This window comes from Drosophila persimilis, unplaced genomic scaffold (assembly GCF_003286085.1).
Source record: "Drosophila persimilis strain 14011-0111.01,24,50 unplaced genomic scaffold, DperRS2 tig00000686-arrow-arrow-pilon, whole genome shotgun sequence".
In the NCBI taxonomy this organism is placed as follows: Eukaryota; Metazoa; Arthropoda; class Insecta; order Diptera; family Drosophilidae; genus Drosophila; species Drosophila persimilis.
This window is the reverse complement of record NW_020825336.1, coordinates 1,447,504-1,463,099: the sequence shown is the minus strand read 5'-3', so window position 1 is coordinate 1,463,099 and position 15,596 is coordinate 1,447,504. Positions and strand designations below refer to the sequence as shown.

The following is a 15,596-nucleotide window of genomic DNA, read 5'->3' as shown; positions in this document are numbered from 1 at the left end:
AGCCACATGTTTCGTTTTCAACATCGTGCTTCGTTCTAGAAGACCTGACCAGATGATAGATGTATATCGTATAATAAATACTTGGGGATACACTTGCAGCACAGCTGGCAGCGGTTGTCTGTCTGCAATCTGTGTCTGGGAATTAAAAAAAAAAACACCAGAGGGAGAGCTGGTGAAGGGCAATCGCCGGACTCCGAACTCCCCGACAATTGTATGCAAATGAACGCGTGCCGTGCCTTCACTTGTCTCTAAAAAGTTTCTTCGCCTTTTCATCGTACAATATGCAATAGAATTCTTTATTGTAATTTATTTTTTGTTGTGTGTTTGCTGTGTGTATTTTTTGTTTATACATATAAATTTATGTACTCGCATTTTACTGTGCCACACAATGCATCACGTACGGCATATAATATATAATATATATATATATATATATATATAATGTATGTATATATTTATTCATTATTAATATAATATTTGTTTAGCATGTGGTTCTTTAAATATGTTTGTTTCTGCTCTTTTATGCTCTAGGTACCGCTTTTGCTTCTCCTTCTTCTTCTTCACTTCTCCTATAATCTTCGATTTGTTGTTCTTTTATAAACTATTTGTTTTTATCCATAATGAAAATTTAAAATTTAACTTTGAAAAACGAAAGCTTTAACAACTTAATCGATTACAGGGAGGGGGGTTCTATATATATTTTATATTTATATAATTAAGGGCTCTCTCGGTTTCATGTTCTCTCACTTTACTTGTGAATTTCCTCTCGGTTTTCGTAATAATTTTTAATAGCGACTAAGACACTTTTCAATATTTCATTAATTTCCCATTAAATTTTCATCTAATTTCGAATCAATCAATGTTTGTTTTTACACCGTTTAAAGCTACAATTTTGAGATGTGGTAAAAACGAGTAGAGTTTTTACCTGTTTTTATGTACAGCAAAAATGGTCGAGAGTATTGGATGTTGCTTTTGTTTTGGGTGGTTGGGGTGGATAAGTGCTGAGGGTTTTCCTTTTTTGTGGCGGAATGTTGCACAAGATTTGAGATGGGAGGAGCGGAGCTCTGTTTTGAATTGGTTTATTTGTGGGGCTTTAGGGTGTACGGCTTACTTAGCATATTTAACAAAAGTTTATACATTTTTTGCTTGGCTTTCTACAAACTAAAATTATGTGTCCTTTACGGTAGATAGTTCTGTTGTGTGCCTGCGGCTGCGGCTGCTGCTTTTGCGGTTCTCTTTTTAGTTTTTGCTTAGTTTTACGATTAATAAATATTTCAACAAATTGCCCGCTGCACGATCATCCTTCTCCTGCTTCGATAATAGTCATTGTAATAGTAGTACAGTACGTAATCAATAATAATATTCATAATTTACACGTTGAATCGTAAATTCTGTGGAAATAAACTAAAAACTAATTATAGTCGGGGTATTCTTTGAATTTCTATCCTCCTCCTCCTCCTCCGCTTGGTTCTTCTTTGCTTGTTTGTTTTTTTGTTAAGCAGTTAAAACAAATTAAGTTCAATTAAATAAAATTAGAGGCCTAATTAGAGCTAAGCCTAGTACGAGTTAATTGTCATAAAGAAAAGGCTTAGGACGAGTACTAAATACTAACTAAAAGACCAACTAACTGGCTAATTGGGGGGCGTGGTTCGCCAAGGATTCGGTTCGATTCGGTCCAGGGCGCAACTGCAGTCAAAACTAAAGGAAAAATTGCACAAAGGATGGGGTCAAGGGAGTGGGGATCGGTTTGGGCAGTGGAATTCGAGTCTTAAATATCAAACAATATCATTTAGAAACAATCACGCCCCAGACTTCTTTCGCACCACACAATGAAATCTCTGCCTGTTTGAAACCGTTCTACTATGCTGTCGAATCTCATCGCAATCTCATAGCTGTGTGGCTCCTGCCGCCGCTGACGTGGCAGCTCCTGTGGCCGTTGCTGCCGCTGTTGCTGATCCAGTTGCCGCCCCCGTTATGTCGTCCCCTTGGAGATCCACGTTGGCGGCACTGGCGTACTGCTAAAACCATGACTGCCTGTTTATGTCATACGGCTTGGGCATGCCCAGCGTCGCGGATCGATAGGCGGACGGCGGTGGAGGCGGTTGGCCATAGCCGGCAGCCGCTGCCGCCGCCGCTGGTCCCCCGAGCAGACTCTGGTTGAAGATCATCCGCGTGTGGAAGTCATCTCGCCGCAGATACTGTTGATATAGCTGAGAATTTGGATCCGCGAAGGGATATGCTGCGGCTGCCGCTCGTGTGGATGGATGTGCGGCCGCCAGGAAGGGATACGAGCCGGCAGCCGTGTTCAGTGGATTCTGCGTCTTATCCGCACCATTCCCTGCCGCATTCGCTCCCGCTCCGCTGTGCGCTGGTGCCGGTGGCATGTAGTAGGGATTGGGGGCATCTCGGAATTGATCCAAGTAGCTGCTGGCAGCCGCAGCCGCCGACTGGTCGCCGTAGAGGCCGAGGGCTCCCGGTGTGGGCGCAAAGTTGAAGGCACTGCCCGGCACCATGCCGCCTGTGGAAGTCTTGAGGGAAATAGCCGCAGCATCTGCCGCCGTTTGATTGCTTCCATTCGCTCCTCCGGCTGTGGGAGTGGCCGCTGCGCTGGCTGCCGGCGAGGAAACGCCTCCTGATTTGAGTCCTGCATAGAGCTGGAATCCCTGGTGCAGCACCTGCGCGTGCGCTTGCAGCTGGCTGTTGGTTGCCGACGAGGCGACTGCTGCTGTCGCCTGTGGCATGTTGTATTGCGCCATTGTCTGCTGGTGTTGCTGCGCCGCCTGTTGTTGCGCTTGCTGCTGCGCGGCAGCCGCCTGTTGCTGCTGCTGCACTTGTTGCTGTTGCACCTGTTGCTGCTGCTGCTGTTTGGCTGCCGCAGCCGCTGCCTCCGCAGCAATGGTGGCTGCCTTCTTCTTCCTGCCACGCTTTGCCGGTGCCTTGACCTCCGCGGGTGCCGCTGCGACAGGAGCCTGATGCTGCTGTTGCTGCTGCTGCGCGGGATTGTTGCTGCCGGGCACATAGTTGCCTGGCAACTGCTGTGCGGGATTACCGTACGCTGTGGCCGCCGCACTCGAGGCACTGAACATGTGAGCCGCCGGCGGCCTCGCCTTGTCAAAGTAGTTTCCAGGATAGCCCAGCATCGACTCTGGGAGGCTGTGCATCAGGGGATTGTTGTAGGTCTGCGGTGGCGGTGGCGTGGGCTTGTTGTACGCCGCCAAATGGTGCGTCTGGCTAAGATGATGCTGGTGCGCGGTCGAGGGGAGGTGCATCATATTGCTCGCATCGCTGACGGCTGCCCCAGCGGCCTGCGTGACTGGTGGTTTATCCGCAGTCGCCTGCTGCTGGTGCTGTGACGGGTAATTGTGATTCAATTGGGATTGCTGCTGCTGCTGCTGGTAGTTGTGCTGCTGCTGCTGCTGTTGCAGTGGCAACTTTTGAGCCTGCTGCTGCTGCTGTTGTTGCTGGTAGCTTTGACTATGCGGCGTTTGCAGCTGCGTCAAATGTGGCTGCTGCGTTTGTTGCTGATTCGACTGCGGCTTGTTCCCGCTCGCCTGTTGCGTTGCTTGTTGCTGCTGCTGCTGTTGCTGCAGCTGGCAACTGTTGTCCTTGCCAAAATCCTTGGGGAATCCCATGGCTGCCGCTCGATTGTACATCTCAAAGGCCTTGTCCGGCGCAATGTTGCCCAATGGTTTGCCAAACGTCATGGTGCCCAGGAAACTATTGAACATTTGCTGCTGCTTGGCCAGGAGAGATTGCGTGGGGTTCTGGACCTGCTGTTGCATCTGTGGCGGCGTTTGCTGCTGCTGCATCTGTGGCGGAGTCTGCTGTTGCTGCTGCATCTGTGCTGGCGACGGCTGTTGCATTTGTGCTGGAGTCTGCTGCTGCATCTGTGGCGGCGTCTGTTGTTGCTGTTGCATTTGTGCCGGCGATGGTTGTTGCTGCTGTGACGCAGCGTCATCTATTTTCGGCATTTTATTTGTTGCATTTCCACTGAAATCCATTCCCATCTCCTCCCCGGGTCTCTTTAGCGGATTGATCAGCGTCTCCGTCTTTGGCGGCTGCTGAATTTGTTGCATAAATGTTGCCATGTCACTGCCATAAGTTGGGGGCACAATCTTCTGCTGTTGTTGCTGCTGCTGCTGCTGTTGCGTGTCTACTGCATCGGCAGCTGCTGCAGCACTGGCTGCCGCATTGGTGGATTGATATTGCGCGTAGGTTGGATACTTGGGTTTCATTTGATGTTGGTGCCCCAGGACTTGCTGTTGCGCGGTCGTCTGCAATTGTTGCTGCTGATGCTGTGCCGCTCCCTGCAATTGTGGTTGCTGTTGCGTTGCCTGCTGATTCACGTTGTTTGTAATACTCGGAGGCAACAGACTCCGATTCAAACTCCATTCATTATTCGGTTTCGTTATGGAAGCCGCCGCGGACACAGCTGCCGCTGCAGTGGGCAGGGGGTTGATCAATGTTGCTGGATTATACAGCGATCGTTGCTGCTGCTGCTGGTAGCCATCGAGGGTGGAGCCATACGCATTGTTTCCCAGAGCTGAAGGAAGAAAAGTAAAATATTAATCCACTTTCCCGTAAAGAACTCCTTTCAAACACTCACCTGTTGGTGCCACTGCACTTGTCGTTGGCTGTACCGCAGGTGCGGCACCAATCACAGGAGGTTGCACCACCTGTTGCTGTTGCTGCTGCTGGTAGGGCGATAGCACGGGCTGCTGATACGGCGAATGCTGCTGCTCTGCTGGGGATTGTGCCAGCGGCGTTGGCGGTTGAGTGGCTGCCGAGGAGGCGGGCGATCCCACGCTGCCTTGCATCGGACTGTGCGCCTGCTGGTGCGCCGCCGGACTGTGCGAGGATTGAGAGCCCCCCTGCTGCTGTTGTCCCGCCTGCGGATGATATGGTGAGTGCTGCTGCTGGTGGTACGGCGATTGGCCGTGATACGGCGATGGGTGCGTCTGCTGGGGCGTCGTGTAGGGCGAACTCTGGGGCTGCTGGTAGGGCGAGTGGGGATTGGGGGTACTCGGACTCATCGACGAATTGTAGTCCGATTCCTGGGAGCGCGGCTGCTTGTACTGGTCATAGATCGGCAGCGGAGAGGTGGACGAGTACGCCGGGGTCTTGGAGGCCTCCGATCCAGAGGGATTATAGCTGTTCCCCCCGCCATATGGCGATGTCCCGCTCAGATCCGGAGTCGACACATTCGGTGACGAGGCGGACGAGTAGATGTGCTGCGAGTACTGCGGATATGGGGAGTTCATCTCCCGCGGACTGCAGCTCTTGTCGGGACTGCTCTTGGTGGTGGTGTCCTGGTAGAAGCCGACCTTGATCGCTCCATTCAGGGGATAAGGCGACGCCGGCTTGCCCATGTCATCGTTGGGCTTTGGAGACACCATAATCGGAGAGGCCCCGATCGGGGAGGCGCCGATCGGCGAGGTGTAGGATCCCGCAGCATACGCTCCGTAGCGCTCATCGATGGCTATCCGCGGCGAGTCGGGATCCTGGCTAAAGGAACTCCTCTCGGAGTTGGTGCTCCCGGTACTGGGCTTCCGCTGACGCATCACCGTGGGCAGCGAGAAGTTATCCCCCGCGGGCGAGTGTTCTGGTGGCGCCACTTTGCTGGATTCCCCAGGCAGATCTCCAACCAATCCTAGCGTCTGCTGCTTCTCCTCTTCGTCGGACTTTTTGCTGACCTTTGGACCGCCGAAGGCCTTTAGCCAGGCATCCAGATTCGGCTTCTCCTTCTGCCCAGCCGCTTCTGCCGCCTCTGAGAATCCCTTCCCATGTTTGCTCAGCTCCAGGCGAGCCTCAAAGGGCTTGGGCGCCAGATCCTTGCTGGTGGTTTTTGGGCTCACCGACGACTCATCCGATTTGCTCTCCTCGGTGGGGCTGCTGTCATCCTCATCCGTTGGCTTCTTGACAGTCCCCGTCCCCGTTCCCGGCCCCGTCCCCGCCCCCGCCAGCTCATCGAACGTCTTGCCCAGCGCAAAATCTTGAGTTTTGATTACAGTGCCCAGACTCAGCTTCGGTGCCCCATCGGTGGTCTCTGTGATGAGGGCATTCTTCAGTTCCTTGTTTTTGGTGGCCACCTGGTTGAGTGTGGTGTCTGCGCTCTCCTCTGTCTTCCCTGCAGCCACATTCTGGATGAGATTACCCTTCGCCTTGCCCGGCTGCAGGCGCTCAATCGTCCGCATCACATTCGCCTTGGCCTTAACCTGCTGCGCCTGTGCCGAGGCCGCCTGCTTCTCCTTCAGGCTCTTCCTCTTGGCCTCCTTGGCCAGCTGCTGCTTCACGTGTGGCGGCGGTGGCGGGTTCAATAGCAGTTGCGTGGTCGAAGGCTCCTTGGGCTTCGGAATGGGCAGTACTGGTGGTGGAGTGGCAGTCGTCGGTGTGGGCGTCACTGCCACCGGCATGGGCGTGGGCATAGAGGTGTTCGAGCAATTGGAACTGGAGGCAGCCGTCGCTGAGGTGCTGCCAATGGAGTTGCTCGAGTGCATCGAATGCGGGGGTGTCCCACAGCTGCTGCTCACGCTGCTGGCCGTGGGGGCTGCCGATTCGGACTCGGATTTGGGTCCCTCCTTTGGCGGACCATCGGCCACTAGTTCGTTTAACGCCTCCGACAATTTGGTGGGCACCAGTTCCACTTTCGGAGCCGCTAGGGCCACCGGCCGCCGAAAGTCCGCTGCCTCCAGTTTGCTGCCACCCAGAGCGGAGTCAAAGTCGTCGAGGAGATTGTATCGCGAGTTGGGGGAATTGCTGGCAGAACTGAACTCGGTGAAGCGCGGCGTGTGCTCCAGCCATCGATTGATGTCCTTGAGGGTCTGTTCTGTCTCCACATCGAGGGCTTCAAGGTTCGTGGTGCTGTTTGTCGTCGGTCCGGCGCCCTTCTGGGCCCCCTTCTTGCTGGCACCCTTCTTGTTGGCTCCTTTCTCTCCTGATTTCTCTGCAGGCTTTGGCGGTGGCGGCATTTCCTTGGCCGCACGCTTCTTGGCCGCTGCTTTGGCTGTCGTTTCCTTCACTTTGGAACTCGGAGCAGCAGCAGTGGCAGAAGCAGAAGCAACAGCAGAAACGGAAGCGGTAGCAGTGCTGGAGACAAGAGGTTCCTTTGTTGTCTCAGGTTTGGTCGTCGTGGCTGTTACTTTGGGAGGGGATGCTTTTGAAGCTGCAGCCTTTGGAGGCGGCGCCTTTGAAGACGACGCTTTGGAGCTTGAAGACTTCACAACAGCTGTGGAGGCTTTTGCAGGAGCTGGGGACTTCTCTTTGGGGGGTTTCTCCACTGTGGTTTTTGGTATCTCCGCTTTCTTTGACTTTTCCGGATGCTTCTCCGCCTCGACCTTGGCAGGCTTCGACGAGGGTTTCTCTGTTTTCTCGGTTTTCTCCAGCTTTTCGGCGTCCTTCGAACGCTTCTGTTCTTTGCTTTTTCTTCCACGCTTGTGCTCCACTGGCGGCTCTGGTGACTTGTCTCGCTTGGAGGCGGACTTCTTGCTCTCGCGACTCCCCTTGGTGCTGGCCGATTTGGAGTCCTCGGAGGGAGCAATCGAATTGGAGGCGGAGGAACCACTTTGAGCCGCGCGACTGCGTCGGTACTTGATCACATCGTACTTGTCCATAAAAGGGAGGAGCATCTCGAGTTCCGCCTGATCTGCAGCGGCGGCAGCAGCAGCAGCCGCCTCTTCTTTGCTTGCCTTCTTGTGTTTCCCACTTCGTCCTTTATCTTTATCCTTTTCCTTGTCCTTGTCTTTGTCCTTCTCCTTGATCTTTTTCTCCTTTTCCTTCTCCTTTTTGCTTGGAGAGGAGCTCTCTCCCGCTGCCTTCTTCCCTCTCTTGGTAGCCACTGGCGAGGGACGACGTTCTGTGGAGCTGGAACGACTGCTGCTTAGGGATCCGCGTCGGGCTTTCCCCTGGTCCTGGTCTTGCTCCTGCTCCTGGTCCTCCTCCTCCTCCTCGTTCTCGTCCTCGTGCTTCGCACTGAGTTTTGTTGTCTCTGCGGTGGGTACCTTTTTCACCGTCGTCAGCAGCTCGGAGAGATCATCGTTAAGTGCACTTTTCGAGTATTTCTTGTGAAGATCAACCTTGAAGGGTGACATACTACGCGATCGTGATCCATCCTCATCCTCATCGGCGTCATCGTCGTCGTCGTCATCATCTTCATCCTCCTCCAGCTCTGCGGCGGACTCTGCGAGAGCTGCGGCTGCAGTGGGTGGCAGGAGTTGCTTCTTAGCATCTACATCCGAATGATCGCTGTCCTCCACCTCCGTCGTCTCCTCTTCCGCCTTGGCCGCCTTTCTGCCGCCCTTCTTACCCTTCACCTGACGCTTCACGGGCGTCGGTGTCTTCACCTTCGATTCGGCCGGCACGGACTTCTTCTTTTGGGCCGCTATCGTGCGGGCGGAGGGCTTAATCAGGGACTTGGCCTTGGCCAAAGCCAACTGCCCGTCATCGCTGGAGTTTTCGTCCTCGCGAGAATCGCTTAGGTCCGACTCCGTTTCGGGCGCAGACTTCTTACCTCCCTTTTTGGTCTTTTGCTGTGTCTTGCCGCAGCTCGCCTTCGCTGTGGCCTTTTCGCTTTTGCCCTTTCGACCGCGTTTGACGGCAGCCGGAGTATCTTTCTCCTTCTCTTTTTCCTTTTCTTTCTCTTTCTCCTTTTCTTTTTCCTTTTCTTTGTTCATCTCCTTCTCCTTTTCTTTGATTATTTTGCCAGCTTTGCTCTTTTTGGTGGTGGCTGGATTTGGTGCTGGTGGGTGCGGCGATGGTGGCGGCGTTGGTTCTCTTTCGGGCTCAAACTCCTCTTCGTCCGTGTCCATCTCGTCCGGATGTGCTCCTCCGCTGCGATCCGCCTTGGTTTTGGTCTTCTTTTTGCGCCGCTTATCCTTCTCCTTGCGCTTGCGCTTTTGGGGCCTCTGTGCAGTGGCCGCTGCCGTCGCTGATGCCTCCGCCAATGGTTCTTCGATCGCACTCGGCGGCTCCTCCTCCTCGGCGCTGGTATCCACACGTGAAGCATTCCCAGCCGCATCCCTGCCCTCCTCCTCCTTGGCCTTCTTGCTAAAGTACTTTTCGCGGAAGACATTCATTTTGGAATCGGCAGCTGGATAGCTCAAATTCGGATCATCGTCCTCGTCGTCCGAGAGATTATCAAAGTACTTTTTGGTGGCCTTCTCAAAGGCATCCTGCAGATTGTTCACCATTTCCGTGTATTCTAAAAGAGGTATCACAATTAGCTATGAAATATGCATATATTATGGAGGGACGGGATCTCTACCATTATTGTGCCCATTGTACAGCCGACAATTGTTGACAATCAGGCGAAAATCATTACGAAATTCACCAAATTTGTGATACTCCCCGCTGTCCAGTTTATCCTCCATTTTCAAGAGATCCATAGGTCTGTAAAAGAGGCATTAATGGGGGGCCCAAAAGTATATATATCGAATGTTTAGTCACCTCCTAATAATCGAGTAGTATCGCGGGGCTATGTCCTCCTCCACGGGATCCATAAATGGCCACGCATCCCGGTGATTCTTGACATAGACAAGCACCTTATGCATTCCGATTTGTAGCACTTCCTCCGTTTCGGTGAAGCTAAGAATATTCGCATGATTGGAGGAGTTGTACGTTGTTGAATTGTTGTTTGATTTTGTTGTGGTGGTGTGGTTTGTGATTGAGAATGGAGGATGTGTTGTTAGGGAGTGGTTGTGGTGGTTGTGGTTGTGATGGTGCGTCTTGGATTTATGTTTATTACTATGATTAGTGGTTGTATTATGATGGTACGGATACTGGTAGTGGGATATAACAGAGGAGGTTGTGTTTGTGTGGTTGTTATTCTGGTGGTGGTTATTATGGGATCCATACGATGCTCCTCCTACGCCTACTCCTACTGCTACTCCTAGGCCTACTCCTCCTCCAGCCGCCATTGAGTGGTTATTCTTTCCATTATGATTGTGGTGGTGCTGCTGCTTATGATTGTTGTTGTTGTTAAGGCTGCTGCTATTATTATTATTGTTGTTGCTGTTGCTGCTGTTGTTGGTGGTGGCTGTGATGGTGGTTTTGGTGGTGGTGCTACGTTTGCTACTATTTACATGGCTACATTTATCGTACATTTTTTGTTGTTGTTTGTTGGTTGTTGGTTTTGTGATGAACAGTCGGAATGTTGTTGTTGTTGTTGGTGGTGGTGGTTCAGTGGTTGAGGTAGGTACAAAAGTTTACAACAAACGAATGATAAATATATGTTAATCAATTGAGATCACATTATATACAATTTGATGGGTGAGTATTTTATTATATGATGAAAAATAAACAAAAACCAAAAATTACAACATGCAAATGGTTTTAGAGCCACTGTTCCATTAGCCGAACATTCCCATAAGCGAATGGATACAGCACGTGAATGAGCAGTGAATGGATTGCCAGTCATACGTGAACGTAGGATGTTATATTACCATTCACGTGTGAGCGTACTCCAATGTGCTGCCAATGGAACTAAATAACTAAATAATTACTAAATACTTAAGAATTGCACAATCCATAACCAAAATGAAACAAATATAAAAATAGCAGTACTATGGAGGGGGCCAGAGACCCTCTACATAATCCCCATTTCTAGCATTTAGTAACTGCATTAAGCTTGGATTAAATGATATGCTTAGGCTCTAAAATTAGTAGGATCTTTGTGTGTGGGGCGTATGGTGGGGACTCCACTTCACTCCACTCCCCTGCCTGGGGCTCATCACTTACTCATCGCCACTCTTGTCTGAGAAGGCACCGCTGTGCCGCTCCGCCTTGCTGGACGATGATGAGGCCGATGATGGTATTGACTTCTTGCTCTTGTTGCCCGTCGTCGCCTCTTTGTCCGTCGAGCTATTCAGCACGGCCTTTTGCTTCTTGGAGCGCACAGTGCTGGCAGATCCCGAGGCCCCGGACCCACTGCTGTTGCTGTTGCTGCTGCTGCTCTGCGATTGCTGATGTTGTGGCTGCTGCGATTGCTGATGTTGGGGCGGCTGCGATTGCTGCTGCTGCTGCTGTTGTGTGCCACCGCTGCCTGGTATGAAAATGTTGCCCGTCAGCGAACTGAGCGAATTGTTGGTTTGCCGGCCTGGCAGCTTTACATTCGCCGCCGGCGCCATTTGCCGTTGCGCGCGCTTTGCGGCGGCCGTCGACTGTCGTGGTCGAGCTGGGGACTCTGCTGGTTGCTGCTGCTGCTGCTGTTGCGCCTCCTGCTGCTCCGCGTCGCTCTCATGTGCCACTGGCGAGGGTATGCTCAGGTCTGCAATGTTTGTGGCCACTGCAATGGCCGCCGAATTCGAATCCAAAAGCTGGAGCTGCCGACAAAAGTTCTCCTTGTCCTCGGGACTCAGAGATGGGGCATGCGGTCGCTCTTCTGAAGCGTCTGTACGCTGTTCCAGCTGCTGTTGTTGCTGCTGTTGCTGGTTTTGCTGCTGACGACGACGTCGCTTATGCGACACACTATTGCTGCTGCTGCTGTTTTCGCTCTGCTGTTGCTGTTGCTGTTGCTGCTGCTGCTGCAGCTGCAGCTGCTGGTTGTTGTTGTCGTCTTCTTGGTCTGCCTCTCCCTCTGAGGCATGCTTGTGACGCCTCCGATGGTGACGGTGCTCTCGCGAGCGTTTCTTCTGCTTCTTCCCCGACTTTTTCTTTTTGTGGTGATGATGATGGTGATGGTGGTGATGATGATGGCTCTTGCTCTTTGATTCCGCTGGCGTTTGCGATTCTGATGGCGGCGGTGTTTGAGGCGTACGAAAATCTGTGTCTGGTGCTACTCGTGTTGATGCTGATGCAGCTATTAATTGGTTCTCTTGGTCTTGCTGCTCTGTCGGCGACGAAGACTGTTCCGCGTCGTTGGTCTTGCTGTCGTCTTCGTCCTCCTCGGTGTCGGTGTCTTCTTCACTTTCTGGCGATAGGCAAAAGGTTTCCCTGTGACACAGAAATTCGCTCGAATTAGTGGTTGTGGTACGTCGGAAGGAGCTTGCGTATGTGGAAATACCGCTGGCCGTTGATGTTGATTGAGATCTAAATGTGGCAGGGGGGAAAGACAAAAAAAAAGAGGGAAAAGAACACAATTTAGTAGCAGTTTGGAAAGAGTTTGGCTCTCAAATATTCTGTGATTAGCTTTTGCTCTTATGATTATGGAGTATGGATTATGGTGCTATGGCGCAATGGCTGTTTGAAAATGGGTCTGAAACTTAACTTAAATCATAATTAGATCAAAAAGCATGCTTACAGAGTGTATTTTGAAATGGAATTCCAATTAATTATCCCATACACAAAACTAAATGATGGGCAAAAATCAAATTAAGTGCTGATCCTTGCTCTGGGCATCCGCTGCGGGGTCGTCTTCCGATGGCTAGCGCGTTGATGTAGATGGATTTTGAATGAATTCTGATTGCAAAACGTATAATTTTCTTAACAAAATGAAAATTAAAGGCAACTCAACGATCAATTAACGAATTAACGAAATCAAGGATGAGAGAGTAATGTATTGCATGTTTTCTGTTTCTGGTGCGTGTCCTCCAGGTTCTTCTGTTCTGTTTTCTTTATAATACTGGGCGTTCTAACCGTCTGCGTGTGCGCTGGTTCTGGTTCTGGGACGGCGGCGCCACCCAGTGTGCGTTCTGGCGCTCTCTGTAGAGCTGCTCGCGCTCGTTTCGCTGGCGTTCCCTCTCGTTCTCGCGCTCCCGCTCCTGACGCTCCTCCTCCTGGCGCGCCTTCAGCTCAGCGATGCTGCGAATGCGACTTGAGTTTCGCACTTGCAGGAGTCTGGATAAAAGATACAAGATTCAGCATCAATTGCTTTAGGCTTTTTGATGGAATTTGGCACTCACTTTCTCCTCCTTAGACGTTCACGCTCGCGGAATAGCTGCGGCAGCTTGGGCAGAAAGTTCTTGTTGAGTATTTGGAAGAGATCACGCTCTTTGGCATTCTTAGAGGTCTTGAATTTGGCCGCCAAGTTCTGCCAGTCCTCCTCGGTGAAGCAGATGACCTGCCACACGGTATTGCAGTTGTTGCCTGCACCGCCAGCAGATGCTGCGGCTGCTGCAGCGGCCCCACCAACGGCCTTGTCCTCGCGGTATAGACGGGTGCCGTAGAAATACCAATATCCGGAATTTTTGGCGTCGTGGCCGAGTGGCTCTACGCGCAGGCTGTCCGCCTCTAGATTGCTGAGTATGACCTGCACATCGGCCGATTCCAGGCGAAAGTGGCACAGATCGTGCAGAATGTGGAGGCGCTTGCGCGGTGGCAGCGATTGAAAGTCAATGTCCGTGTCGAAGGGATTCTCTGTTTGATGCAGACGACACTGTTGGCGCAACAGGCGGCGCAAGAACATTTGATAGTTGCTGTGTGTGATCTCCTTGGCTACCGATTGGAGCGCATCGCAGCCCTTGAGGAGGCGCACAATCAGTTCGGGCACTAGGGCGACCTGATCCTCATCGCTGGTACCATCGGAGAGCAGCGCCGATTCGAGGTCCTATATACATACGTACGTTTAAAACTCGTTTAAAGGCCAAGATGGGTGTATCCAAGCACTTACCTCGATGTCTATATCGGGTAATTCGAAGGCGGAACTAAACAATGAACAGAAATGCGAAATACACGGTATCTCCCACCATGATTGAATGTCTACAGAAGAATGAGAGATATCGAAGTGTGTTCCAATCCATATATGTAGGCATGCATCATCTGTAGGACTCACCCAATAGGCCGATGAAAGTAGAAACCATTTATATATGCTTGCTTATTAGAAACGTTGCTTCGCTGCAGGAGATGTTTAAATAACTAAAATAAATCCCTCGAGGGCCTCCGATATGAAGCTCTTTGGTTACTCGATTCGGGCAGGCTATGGATTTATTTACCGGGAATGGATAAAACGAAAAAAAACAAACGTATCGATGCGTTAAAAAATTAGTTTCAGGTTGCAACAAAGGAGCAAAAGAAACGAAAAGGGAAAAACAACTTCGGGTGCCGAAGAGTTGATACCCTTGCAGATCCGCGTCTGTTATGGATACTATGTATATTTTATGGTCATCGATTTTTGTATTAGATATATCCACTAGACTTTGAATACTAATCAAGAATAGGTATGCAATATTTACTATATAGCGTCAAAGATATTTATTTTCTTCTGGTTTAATGATGTTACAAACATCTTTACAAACACATCATACTATCTCTGCACAGGGTATACATATACATAAATGTGTGCAACATGTGTGTGCGTGCGCCGTTGTTTGCTGCGGCGCCTGCTGCTGCTGCTGCGGCTGTTACAGTTACAAGATATATGCACAAACATCTGGCTTTATCACTTATCATGCATTGCGATACACCCGCACACACGCGCCTACACGCACACACTCGCGAAATATGGGAGAGCGGGCGGGTGGTAGGTCAAAAGAAAGTACACGAGCACCCCTTTCGCGCGCTTATTTTCAAGAAGAGAAAATCAAAACAGACAGCCAACAAGCGACGATTGCGTAGGCCAGAGTAGGATGGCGAATGTGCTACACTCGAATAGCCGCGCCGCTCACTTTTTCACGTTTGTATGCCGTCTCTCTTCCTATCGTCACTATTCCGCCTGCTGTTCCTCCTGCCGCCTGCACTCTTTTTATTTTAATTAATATGTAATTTACATGGCTGCACGCAGTTTTTAAACCCCGTTAATTTCACGAAGCCCTCGGAGGTTTTGCCACGAGCAGGGATTTCCTAGCTTCGATTCGTTTTCCGGAGCATGCGCGCGGGGGCTGACGACGACGGCGCCTGGTGCGCCTTTTTCTGCGTTTTGCATGCTGGCCAGTGTGTATTTATTTTTATTAATACATGTATATATATTTTTCACAAACGCTGCAGGTTACGTGCGAAAATGTCATTTAACTTTAGAGACGCCCAATCGCAGGCGCTCCTCTCTCTCTCACTCTGTTCCCTCTGCTGAATTCCACCAATTTCTTTTTTCAAACACACACACTCGCAGGCACACACAGGCTAAGAGAGGTGCTCCATCTGCATTAAATTATTAATTATTTGCCAAACAACAGCTGCACCTGCACACACATCGCACACACACACGCACTAGAAGAGTAAAGTAGTTTTGCTAACATTTTTCAATCCCGTTGATTCGATTTGCAGTAGGCCAAAGGCGGCGCAAATATTTTCTATTTTCCTCTTTTGCGCTTTCCTTCGCTGCTACAATTTTCGTGGACACTACGAAGCAGCAAACGCGGCGTAGAGTTGTAAACTTATCGAATGCTGATCGATAGCATGTCATATATCGTTTGCATAGAGATGGCCGACGCGTTTATGAACGGAATAAATCAAAAAAATAAATATTATTTATACAATATATATAGTAAAATGTATTATTGCTCATGCTTAACCTTTATAAACATAACATTATTTTGAATTACCATTAAATTGACAAGACAATTGACAAAATCAAGATGTTCCAGCTGAAATATACACGATTATTATATATGCATTTGGGTAATTTTAGCAACATTTTGTTGAAAGTGTTGTTTTTTTTTTAGTTTTTAACAATTTAAATAATTAATATCCAGACCGCGCCATTCCATACAATCATCTCTAATCGATACATC

At 50.3% G+C, this 15,596-nt stretch overlaps 1 protein-coding gene across 1 annotated transcript; it reads right to left on the bottom strand.

The window, feature by feature from the left end:
* Positions 1 to 442: 442 nt before the first annotated feature.
* Positions 443 to 15,184, bottom strand: LOC6601669 (serine/arginine repetitive matrix protein 2). The gene is made up of 10 exons (XM_026991710.1): positions 15,100 to 15,184; positions 13,703 to 13,846; positions 13,541 to 13,629; positions 12,834 to 13,477; positions 12,568 to 12,768; positions 10,732 to 12,021; positions 9,442 to 10,080; positions 9,260 to 9,384; positions 4,607 to 9,196; positions 443 to 4,543 (listed from the first exon to the last, which is right to left on the bottom strand). The coding sequence occupies exons 2-10, from the start codon at positions 13,728 to 13,730 to the stop codon at positions 2,019 to 2,021; spliced, it is 10,131 nt and encodes a 3,376-aa protein (XP_026847511.1). The 5' UTR covers positions 13,731 to 13,846; positions 15,100 to 15,184; the 3' UTR covers positions 443 to 2,018.
* Between the last annotated feature and the right edge of the window lie 412 nt (positions 15,185 to 15,596).

Coding starts and splice junctions, on each gene's coding strand:
- LOC6601669 (XM_026991710.1), bottom strand. CDS start 13,730: ATGGTTTCTACTTTCATCGGCCTATTGG. Junction 13,478..13,540: donor TACCCGATATAGACATCGAG/GTAAGTGCTTGG, acceptor GTATGTATATAG/GACCTCGAATCGGCGCTGCT. Junction 12,769..12,833: donor GAACGTCTAAGGAGGAGAAA/GTGAGTGCCAAA, acceptor TCTTTTATCCAG/ACTCCTGCAAGTGCGAAACT.